The 12366-nt window shown below is 48.2% G+C and overlaps 1 protein-coding gene across 1 annotated transcript in view; it reads right to left on the reverse strand.

Moving 5' to 3' along the window:
* Positions 1-2346: 2346 nt before the first annotated feature.
* enpep (glutamyl aminopeptidase) overlaps positions 2347-12366 on the reverse strand; it is a 72190-nt gene continuing 62170 nt past the window's right edge. The window contains exons 21-22 of the mRNA XM_030129633.1: positions 7343-7424; positions 2347-2653 (exon numbers count right to left, since the gene is read on the reverse strand). Of these exons, the coding sequence (XP_029985493.1) occupies positions 2504-2653; positions 7343-7424 (232 nt within the window). The 3' untranslated portion in view covers positions 2347-2503. The remainder of the gene's footprint in view (positions 2654-7342; positions 7425-12366) is intronic.

A 12366-nucleotide genomic window follows, 5' to 3' on the forward strand; every position in this document is an offset into this window, starting at 1 on the left:
ACACATTCTATAACATGACTTACCGCCTACCGTTTACACATTCTATAACATGACTGACCGCCTACCGTTTATACATTCTATAACATGACTGACCACCTACCATTTATACATTCTATAACATGACTTACCGCCTACCGTTTTTATGTTCTAAAACATGACTGACCGCCTACCATTTATACGTTCTATAACATGGCTGACCGCCTATCGTTTTTTACGTTCTATAACATGACTGACCACCTACGGTTTATACGTTCTATAACATGATTGACCGCCTACCGTTTTTCACATTCTATAACATGACTGACCATCTACCATTTATATGTTCTATAACATGACTGACCACCTACCGTTTATACGTTCTGTAACATGACTGACCACCTACCGTTTATACATTCTATAACATGACTGACCACCTACCGTTTACACATTCTATAACATGACTGACCGCCTACCGTTTATACATTCTATAACATGGCTGACCACCTACCGTTTACACATTCTATAACATGACTGACCATCTACCGTTTATATGTTCTATAACATGACTGACCACCTACCGTTTATATGTTCTATAACATGGCTGACCACCTACCGTTTATATGTTCTATAACATGACTGACCGCCTACCGTTTATACATTCTATAACATGACTGACCACCTACCGTTTACACATTCTATAACATGACTGACCACGTACCATTTATACATTCTATAACATGACTGACCACGTACCATTTATACATTCTATAACATGACTTACCGCCTATCGTTTATATGTTCTATAACATGGCTTACCGCTTACCGTTTATACGTTCTATAACATGGCTGACCGCCTATCGTTTTTTACGTTCTATAACATGACTGACCGCCTACGGTTTATACGTTCTATAACATGATTGACCGCCTACCGTTTTTTACATTCTATAACATGACTGACCATCTACCGTTTATATGTTCTATAACATGACTGACCACCTACCGTTTATACGTTCTGTAACATGACTGACCACCTACCGTTTATACATTCTATAACATGACTGACCACCTACCGTTTATACATTCTATAACATGACTGACCGCCTACCGTTTTTTACGTTCTATAACATGACTGACCACCTACCGTTTATACGTTGTATAACATGACTGACCGCCTACCGTTTATACGTTCTATAACATAACTGACCAGCTACCGTTTATATGTTCTATAATATGACTTACCGCCTAACGTTTATACTTTCTATAACATGACTGACCGCCTAACGTTTACACATTCTATAACATGACTGACCGCCTACCGTTTATACGTTCTAGAACATGACTGACCGGCTACCGTTTATACATTCTATAACATGACTGACCGCCTACCGTTTATACGTTCTATAACATGACTGACCACCTACCGTTTATACGTTCTATAATATGACTGACCGCCTACCGTTTATACGTTCTATAACATGATGATCACCTACCGTTTATACGTTCTATAACATGACTGACCGCCTACCGTTTATACATTCTATAACATGACTGACCGCCTACCGTTTATATGTTCTAGAACATGACTGACCGGCTACCTTTTATACGTTCTATAATATGACTGACCGCCTACCGTTTATACGTTCTATAACATGGCTGACCATCTACCGTTTATACGTTCTATAACATGATGACCACCTACCGTTTATACATTGTATAACAAGATGACCACCTACCGTTTATACATTCTATAACATGACTGACCGGCTACCTTTTATACGTTCTATAATATGACTGACCGCCTACCGTTTATACGTTCTATAACATGACCGACCACCTACCGTTTATACGTTCTATAACATTACTTTTTGATAAACATCATTGTCTCAACTAACATTGATCATGTTGCTGACGTTGTTCAACAGTGTTTGCATTAACTTCGTAAGTCAGTGTCAGTGATGAAGAAACCACAAGGTTTATTAGACCAGGTTTATTAGATCAGGTTTATTAGACCAGGTTTATTAGACCAGGTTTATTAGATCAGGTTTATTAGACCAGGTTTATTAGATCAGGTTTATTGAAAGGGCATACTTAAACAGCTTTGTGTGAACACACAGCTACAATTTTGTAAGTTTGTTTATGATTTTAGGGAGTTTTTAACGTAGTCTTATGGTCATTCTCACACCTTGTTGTTGAGCCACAGTCTGATCTCGTCCTGGTTCTTGGGTTAGGATCAGGGTTAGGATCAGGGTTAGGATCAGGGTTAGGATCAGGGTTAGGGTTAGGATCAGGGTTAGGATCAGGGTTAGGGTTAGGATCAGGGTTAGGATCAGGGTTAGTGTTAGGATCAGGGTTAGGATCAGGGTTAGGATCAGGGTTAGGGTAAGGGTTAAGGGTAAGGGTTAGGATCAGGGTTAGGATCAGGGTTAGGGTTAGGATCAGGGTTAGTGTTAGGATCAGGGTTAGGATCAGGGTTAGGATCAGGGTTTGGGTTGTGGTCAGGGTTGGGGTTCCCCTAACCCTCATGTCATTCTGATACGTTGTTGTCCAGCCACAGTCTGATCTCGTCCTGGTTCCGGCTGACCCACTGTATGTTGTTGCGGACCGTCTCCAGAGCCTGTTTCCTGGGCATTTCACCTGCACCAGCGTCTGGAGTAGAACTGAAGAACTCCTCCATCTGGAACAGACACATTCAACAGTCAGCTGGAAAAATGGGACGGGCATTAACCCTGACCCTGGAAACATCTGAGGTACATACTGACAATTATAGGATGACTTTTATATGTTCATAATTGAACCCTAACCCGAACCCTAGTCTTTCTTGGTTTAGACAAACGTAGGCCTCAGTTTTAAATGTTGGTCTGAATCCAACTCTGCCCTGGAGTCATGTGATGAAACCAAACATATGAGTCTAGGAGGAGAAAGAAGATCTGAGAGAAGACGAAAAGACAAAGACACAGGAGAAGGAGACCCTGGAGGAGGACAGAGAGACCGTGGAGGAGGACAATAAGACCCTGGAGGAGGACAGAGAGACCCTGGAGGACAATAAGACCCTGGAGGAGGACAATAAGACCCTGGAGGAGGACAGAGAGACCCTGGAGGAGGACAATAAGACCCTGGAGGAGGACAGAGAGACCCTGGAGGAAGACAGAGAGACCCTGGAGGAGGACAGAGAGACCCTGGAGGAGGACAATAAGACCCTGGAGGAGGACAAAGAGTCCCTGGAGGACGACAATAAGACCCTGGAGGAGGACAGAGAGACCCTGGAGGACAATAAGACCCTGGAGGAGGACAGAGAGACCCTGGAGGAGGACAGAGAGACCCTGGAGGACAATAAGACCCTGGAAGAGGATTGAGAGACCCTGGAGGAGGACAATAAGACCCTGGAGGAGGACAATAAGACCCTGGAGGAGGAAAGAGAGACCCTGGAGGAGGAATATAAGACCCTGGAGGAGGACAATAAGACCCTGGAGGAGGACAATAAGACCCTGGAGGAGGAAAGAGAGACCCTGGAGGAGGAATATAAGACCCTGGAGGAGGAAAGAGAGACCCTGGAGGAGGAAAGAGAGACCCTGGAGGAGGAATATAAGACCCTGGAGGAGGACAAAGAGTCCCTGGAGGAGGACAATAAGACCCTGGAGGAGGACAATAAGACCCTGGAGGAGGACAGAGAGACCCTGGAGGAGGAATATAAGACCCTGGAGGAGGAAAGAGAGACCCTGGAGGAGGACAATAAGACCCTGGAGGAGGACAAAGAGTCCCTGGAGGAGGACAATAAAACCCTGGAGGAGGACAGAGAGACCCTGGAGGACAATAAGACCCTGGAGGAGGACAGAGAGACCCTGGAGGAGGAAAGAGAGACCCTGGAGGAGGACAATAAGACCCTGGAGGAGGACAAAGAGTCCATGGAGGAGGACAGAGAGACCCTGGAGGAGGACAATAAGACCCTGGAGGAGGACAGAGAGACCCTGGAGGAGGAATATAAGACCCTGGAGGAGGAAAGAGAGACCCTGGAGGAGGACAATAAGACCCTGGAGGAGGACAAAGAGTCCCTGGAGGAGGACAATAAGACCCTGGAGGAGGACAGAGAGACCCTGGAGGACAATAAGACCCTGGAGGAGGACAGAGAGACCCTGGAGGAGGAATATAAGACCCTGGAGGAGGAAAGAGAGACCCTGGAGGAGGACAAAGAGTCCCTGGAGGAGGACAATAAGACCCTGGAGGAGGACAGAGAGACCCTGGAGGAGGACAGAGAGCCCCTGGAGGAGGACAGAGAGACCCTGGAGGACAATTAGACCCTGGAGGAGGACAATAAGACCCTGGAGGAGGACAGAGAGACCCTGGAGGAGGACAGTAAGACCCTGGACGAGGATAGAGAGACCCTGGAGGACAATAAGACCCTGGAGGACAATAAGACCCTGGAGGAGGACAGTAAGATGCTGGAGGAGGACAATAAGACCCTGGAGGAGGACAATAAGACCCTGGAGGAGGACAGAGAGACCCTGGAGGAGGACAATAAGACCCTGGAGGAGGACAGAGAGACCCTGGAGGAGGACAGAGAGACCCTGGAGGACAATAAGACCTTGGAGGAGGACAATAAGACCCTAGAGGAGGACAATAAGACCCTGGAGGAGGACAATAAGACCCTGGAGGAGGAAAGAGAGACCCTGGAGGAGGACAATAAGACCCTGGAGGAGGACAGAGAGACCCTGGAGGAGGACAATAAGACCCTGGAGGAGGACAGAGAGACCCTGGAGGAGGACAATAAGACCCTGGAGGAGGACAGAGAGACCCTGGAGGAAGACAGAGAGACCCTGGAGGAGGACAGAGAGACCCTGGAGGAGGACAATAAGACCCTGGAGGAGGACAAAGAGTCCCTGGAGGAGGACAATAAGACCCTGGAGGAGGACAGAGAGACCCTGGAGGACAATAAGACCCTGGAGGAGGACAATAAGACCCTGGAGGAGGACAGAGAGACCCTGGAGGAGGACAATAAGACCCTGGAGGAGGAAAGAGAGACCCTGGAGGAGGACAATAAGACCCTAGAGGAGGACAGAGAGACCCTGGAGGAGGACAATAAGACCCTGGAGGAGGAAAGAGAGACCCTGGAGGAAGACAGAGAGACCCTGGAGGAGGACAATAAGACCCTAGAGGAGGACAGAGAGACCCTGGAGGAGGACAATAAGACCCTGGAGGAGGACAGAGAGACCCTGGAGGAGGACAAAGAGTCCCTGGAGGAGGACAACAAGACCCTGGAGGAGGACAGAGAGACCCTGGAGGACAATAAGACCCTGGAGGAGGACAGAGAGACCCTGGAGGACAATAAGACCCTGGAGGACAATAAGACCCTGGAGGAGGACAGTAAGACCCTGGAGGAGGACAATAAGACCCTGGAGGAGGATAGAGAGACCCTGGAGGAGGACAGTAAGACCCTGGAGGAGGACAGAGAGACCCTGGAGGACAATTAGACCCTGGAGGAGGACAATAAGACCCTGGAGGACAATAAGACCCTGGAGGAGGACAGAGAGCCCCTGGAGGAGGACAGAGAGACCCTGGAGGACAATTAGACCCTGGAGGAGGACAGTAAGACCCTGGAGGAGGACAATAAGACCCTGGAGGAGGATAGAGAGACGCTGGAGGAGGACAGTAAGACCCTGGAGGAGGACAGAGAGACCCTGGAGGAGGACAGTAAGACCCTGGAGGAGGACAGAGAGACCCTGGAGGACAATTAGACCCTGGAGGAGGACAATAAGACCCTGGAGGACAATAAGGCCCTGGAGGAGGACAGTAAGACCCTGGAGGACAATAAGACCCTGGAGGAGGACAGAGAGCCCCTGGAGGAGGACAGTAAGACCCTGGAGGAGGACAGAGAGACCCTGGAGGACAATTAGACCCTGGAGGAGGACAATAAGACCCTGGAGGACAATAAGGCCCTGGAGGAGGACAGTAAGACCCTGGAGGAGGATAGAGAGACCCTGGAGGACAATAAGACCCTGGAGGACAATAAGACCCTGAAGGAGGAATATAAGACCCTGGAGGAGGACAGAGAGACCCTGGAGGAGGACAATAAGACCCTGGAGGAGGATAGAGAGACCCTGGAGGAGGACAGTAAGACCCTGGAGGAGGACAATAAGACCCTGGAGGAGGACAGTAAGACCCTGGAGGAGGATAGAGAGACCCTGGAGGAGGACAGTAAGACCCTGGAGGAGGATAGAGAGACCCTGGAGGACAATAAGACCCCGGAGGAGGACAGAGAGCCCCTGGAGGAGGACAGTAAGACCCTGGAGGAGGACAGAGAGACCCTGGAGGAGGACAGAGGGACCCTGGAGGTGGACAGAGAGACCCTGGAGGACAATTAGACGCTGGAGGAGGACAATAAGACCCTGGAGGAGGACAATAAGACCCTGGAGGAGGACAGAGAGACCCTGGAGGAGGACAATAAGACCCTGGAGGAGGACAGAGAGACCCTGGAGGAGGAATATAAGACCCTGGAGGAGGACAATAAGACCCTGGAGGAGGACAGAGAGAACCTGGAGGAGGATAGAGAGACCCTGGAGGAGGATAGAGAGACCCTGGAGGAGGACAGTAAGACCCTGGAGGAGGACAGAGGGACCCTGGAGGAGGACAGAGAGACCCTGGAGGAGGACAGTAAGACCCTGGAGGAGGACAGAGGGACCCTGGAGGAGGACAGACAGACCCTGTAGGAGGACAGAGAGACCCTGGAGGACAATTAGACCCTGGAGGAGGACAATAAGACCCTGGAGGAGGAAAGAGAGACCCTGGAGGAGGACAATAAGACCCTGGAGGAGGACAGACAGACCCTGGAGGAGGACAGAGAGACCCTGGAGGAGGACAGTAAGACCCTGGAGGAGGACAATAAGACCCTGGAGGAGGACAGAGAGACCCTGGAGGAGGATAGAGAGACCCTGGAGGAGGACAGTAAGACCCTGGAGGAGGACAGTAAGACCCTGGAGGAGGATAGAGAGACCCTGGAGGAGGACAGTAAGACCCTGGAGGAGGACAGAGAGACCCTGGAGGAGGACAGTAAGACCCTGGAGGAGGACAGAGGGACCCTGGAGGAGGACAGAGAGACCCTGGAGGAGGACAGAGAGACCCTGGAGGACAATTAGACCCTGGAGGAGGACAATAAGACCCTGGAGGAGGAAAGAGAGACCCTGGAGGAGGACAATAAGACCCTGGAGGAGGACAGACAGACCCTGGAGGAGGACAGAGAGACCCTGGAGGAGGAATATAAGACCCTGGAGGAGGACAGAGAGACCCTGGAGGAGGACAATAAGACCCTGGAGGAGGACAGAGAGACCCTGGAGGAGTAATATTAGACCCTGGAGGAGGACAGAGGTCTCACCATCTTCAGTTGACTCTCAGTGTTGTAGGAGGTTGTGATTTGATTCAACAGTCTTCCCAGGTTCCTGTCGTTGATGGTGTATCTGCAAAAGAAGAACCAGTGTTCAGAAGTCACACCTGAACACTGTGCATGTGTGGATCGACCGTTTCTGTTTCCATTCAACAGTTTCCAGGTTGTTGTCCCCCTCCCACAACCAAATCCATTGAAAAAGTTCCGTCATGTGACTACGTGTATTGTGTTTATAAGGTCTTATTTCTTCTTTATGTGCTTTCATCTGTTCTTCACTGCAGTTTTCGAACAAAGGCTTCTGTGATAGCGCTGTAGTTGTACTCTGCACTAGGAGCAGCGGCCCCATGTCCCTAATCATCCAACTCAGTTTGGTTTGATGTACTTTGTACTGTCACATGACAATAAAGGCAGTTCTGGTTCTGGTTCTGGTTCCATACAGCAGGAACAGTTGAATGTTGGTACCAGTGATGTGTGTAATGGAACTTTCTGATTCCCTTCTGTGTTTCCATATCCATTCCTGAATACCCTTCCCCACTGCATGCTAACTTTCCCATATCCTTACCCAAATGCTCCTACTGTGTGTGTAAATTTTCTTGCAAGGTAACAAAAGGTGACTGATTGTTAAAGCCGTGAGTTCATCATTCAGTCCAAAAGCCCTTTGAGGAGACTGGAGGTGTCACTGCTAATGGGATTCACCCAATAATAAAAGGTGGACCTTGTGAGAAGCTCTTTGTCTTTTCTTCACAAACGTCGCTCATGTGCAGAATTGACCTTTCTTGACAAAGAAATAAAATACTGTCGGCCGGCAGATGTCTCTATTTCATTGTTCACCAGCAGCAGAGAAAAAATTCCATAACATGTGTCTGTCCAATTAGATTCAATTCACATCAATATTAGTTGAGTTCTAATTTTAAATGTGTGGGAAATGGGATTTTCAGTGTTCAGTGTAAATGTCCACAGAGTCCACATTCCACAGTGGATGTGGACAGTTTAGTTCCACATACAAGAGATTGTTCTAAGCTACAGGTGGATCCAACTGGAGGAGAATCGGAGTCGTTTGGAATTGTGGATGAATTTTGGAAAATGTCTCAGTGATGACAGATGGAAAACTGTAGATGTTGTGACCTTTCTGTGACCTTGAACTTTGTCCTACTGGGACCAAAATGGACTGGGTTGGTCCCAGGGCCTAGGCCTATCTGTGGGGAAGATCTGAGAAAGATGGGTGGAAGAGTTTTACACTGAAGATGAGAACAAACAAACAAACAAACACACAAACAAACACACAAACACACGAAGCAAAGTGATCTCAATACCTCCTGGAGGAGGTAATGAGGAGCACCATGTCCTGAATACAGCAGAACTGAAGACCACCTGTATGAGTCCAGACTGGGACACTGGACTGAAGACCACCTGTATGAGTCCAGACTAGGACACTGGACTGAAGACCACCTGTATGAGTCCAGACTAGGACACTGGACTGAAGACCACCTATATGAGTCCAGACTGGGACACTGGACTGAAGACCACCTGTATGAGTCCAGACTAGGACACTGGACTGAAGACCACCTATACGAGTCCAGACTGGGACACTGGACTGAAGACCACCTGTATGAGTCCAGACTAGGACACTGGACTGAAGACCACCTATACGAGTCCAGACTGGGACACTGGACTGAAGACCACCTGTATGAGTCCACACTAGGACACTGGACTGAAGACCACCTATACGAGTCCAGACTGGGACACTGGGACTGAAGAACCACCTGTAGTGGAAGGGTCCAGACTGGGACACTGGACTGAAGACCACCTCTATGAGTCCAGACTGGGACACTGGACTGAAGACCACCTCTATGAGTCCAGACTGGGACACTGGACACCACACCTGCTTTCATTCCTGATCAGCTCATGGTCCAGCTCTGCACAGACCTGATCCCTAATGTAGCGGCTTCCAGAAGAAGCACTAGCATTAGCATTAGCACTGAAACCCACCAGAAGAAGCACTAGCATTAGCATTAGCACTGACACCTACCAGAAGACGCACTAGCATTAGCATTAGCACTGAAACCTACCAGAAGAAGCACTAGCATTAGCATTAGCACTGAAACCTACCAGAAGACGCACTAGCATTAGCATTAGCACTGAAACCTACCAGAAGAAGCACTAGCATTAGCATCAGCACTGAAACCTACCAGAAGACGCACTAGCATTAGCACTGAAACCTACCAGAAGAAGTACTAGCATTAGCATTAGCACTGAAACCTACCAGAAGACGCACTAGCATTAGCATTAGCACTGAAACCTACCAGAAGACGCACTAGCATTAGCATTAGCACTGAAACCTACCAGAAGACGCACTAGCATTAGCATCAGCACTGAAACCTACCAGAAGACGCACTAGCATTAGCATTAGCACTGAAACCTACCAGAAGACGCACTAGCATTAGCATCAGCACTGAAACCTCCAGATGAATGTACTAATGTTGTGTTCTGAACATGATCTTGTATCTGGAGTAGACACCCATGGTTCTGTCATGGCTACAGTGTCATCATTCTTATCAGAAATGTAAAAAAAAAAAAAAAGTATACTGGAGACAATAGTCATTAAATAAATCATATATGTTGTGTATTAAATGTGTGTGTTCCTTCCACCTTCAGTGTTTCCTCACATGTGTCCGTGCTCAGTCAGATCTTCAGTTTCATTCGTCCGTCTTTTTGTCTGTCATTCCTCACACTTTCAGACTGGACTCCACCACAAACCCACAGCAGCAGCGCCAGGTGCAGCGCCAGGTGCAGCGCTAGGTGCAGTGGTAGGTGGAGCGGCAGGTGCAGCGGTAGGTGGAGCAGCAGGTGCAGCGCTAGGTGCAGTGGTAGGTGGAGCGGCAGGTGCAGCGGCAGGTGCAGCGGCAGTTGCAGCGGTAGGTGGAGCAGCAGGTGCAGCGGTAGGTGCAGCGGTAGGTGGAGCAGCAGGTGCAGCGGCAGGTGAGGTAGTAGTTGAAGCGGCAGCGCTTCCATATGATACAATATGGATGAAACAAACACAACGCAGAAACAGCTGGAGCTCCTCTTCGCTTTCCGTGTTTCAGTCGTTTCTGCATCGTGTTTGTTTCATCCATATAATTTCATATGGCTGCACTGCCGCTGCTGCTGCCAGGTGGCTGCACGAACCTCCGCTTCCCACAATGCACATCATGACTAACCTCCTCAGATGCCTTCTGCTGCATTCCAGTCCACCAGTAACTCCTGTTCTTCCATCCTTCTACTGGTGTTCTTCCATCCTTCTACTGGTGTTTTCTATCCTTCTACTGGTGTTTTCTATCCTTCTACTGGTGTTTGTCCATCCTTCTACTGGTGTTCTTCCATCCTTCTACTGGTGTTCTTCATCCTTCTACTGGTGTTTTTCCATCCTTCTACTGGTGTTCTTCCATCCTTCTACTGGTGTTCTTCCATTCTTCTACTGGTGTTTTTCCATCCTTCTATTGGTGTTCTTCCATCCTTCTACTGGTGTTCTTCTATCCCTCTGCTGGTGTTCTTCCATCCTTCTACTGGTGTTCTTCTATCATTCTACTGGTGTTTTTCCATCCTTCTACTGGTGTTCTTCCATCCTTCTACTGGTGTTCTTCTATCCTTCTACTGGTGTTTTCCATCCTTCTACTGGTGTTTTTCCATCCTTCTATTGGTGTTTGTCCATCCTTCTACTGGTGTTTGTCCATCCTTCTACTGGTGTTCTTCCATCCTTCTACTGGTGTTCTTTCATCCTTCTACTGGTGTTTGTCCATCCTTCTACTGGTGTTCTTTCATCCTTCTACCGATGTTCTTCCATCCTTCTACTGGTGTTCTTCCATCCTTCTACTGGTGTTCTTTCATCCTTCTACCGATGTACTTCTATCCTTCTACTGGTGTTTTTCCATCCTTCTACCGGTGTTTTCCATCCTTCTACCGGTGTTCTTCCATCCTTCTACTGGTGTTCTTCATCCTTCTACCGGTGTTCTTCCATCCTTCTACCGGTGTTCTTCCATCCTTCTGCCGGTGTTTTCCATCCTTCTACCGGTGTTCTTCATCCTTCTACTGTTTTTTTTCCATCCTTCTACTGGTGTTTGTCAATCCTTCTACTGGTGTTCTTCCATCCTTCTACTGGTGTTCTTTCATCCTTCTACTGGTGTTCTTTCATCCTTCTACTGGTGTTTGTCCATCCTTCTACCGGTGTTCTTCCATCCTTCTGCCGGTGTTTTCCATCCTTCTACCGGTGTTCTTCATCCTTCTACTGTTTTTTTTCCATCCTTCTACTGGTGTTTGTCAATCCTTCTACTGGTGTTCTTCCATCCTTCTACTGGTGTTCTTTCATCCTTCTACTGGTGTTCTTTCATCCTTCGACTGGTGTTAGTCCATCCTTCTACTGGTGTTCTTCCATCCTTCTACTGGTGTTGTTCATCCTTCTACTGGTGTTCTTCCATCCTTCTACTGGTGTTCTTCCATCCTTCTACCGGTGTTTTTCCATCCTTCTACTGGTGTTCTTCCATCCTTCTACTGGTGTTCTTCATCCTTCTACTGGTGTTCTTCCATCCTTCTACTGCTGTTTTTCCATCCTTCTACCGGTGTTCTTCCATCCTTCTACCGGTGTTTTTCCATCCTTCTACCGGTGTTCTTCATCCTTCTACCGGTGTTCTTCCATCCTTCTACTGGTGTTTGTCCATCCTTCTACTGGTGTTCTTCTATCCTTCTACTGGTGTTTTTCTATCCTTCTACTGGTGCTCTTCATCCTTCTACTGGTGTTTGTCAATCCTTCTACTGGTGTTCTTCATCCTTCTACTGGTGTTCTTCATCCTTCTACCGGTGTTTGTCCATCCTTCTACCGGTGTTCTTCCATCCTTCTACTGCTGTTTTTCCATCTTTCTACTGCTGTTTTTCCATCCTTCTATCGGTGTTTTTCCATCCTTCTACCGGTGTTCTTCCATCCTTCTACCGGTGTTTTCCATCCTTCTACCAGTGTTCTTCATCCTTCTACTGTTTTTTTTCCA

The sequence above is a fragment of the Sphaeramia orbicularis genome, unplaced genomic scaffold, assembly GCF_902148855.1.
Source record: "Sphaeramia orbicularis unplaced genomic scaffold, fSphaOr1.1, whole genome shotgun sequence".
In the NCBI taxonomy this organism is placed as follows: Eukaryota; Metazoa; Chordata; class Actinopteri; order Kurtiformes; family Apogonidae; genus Sphaeramia; species Sphaeramia orbicularis.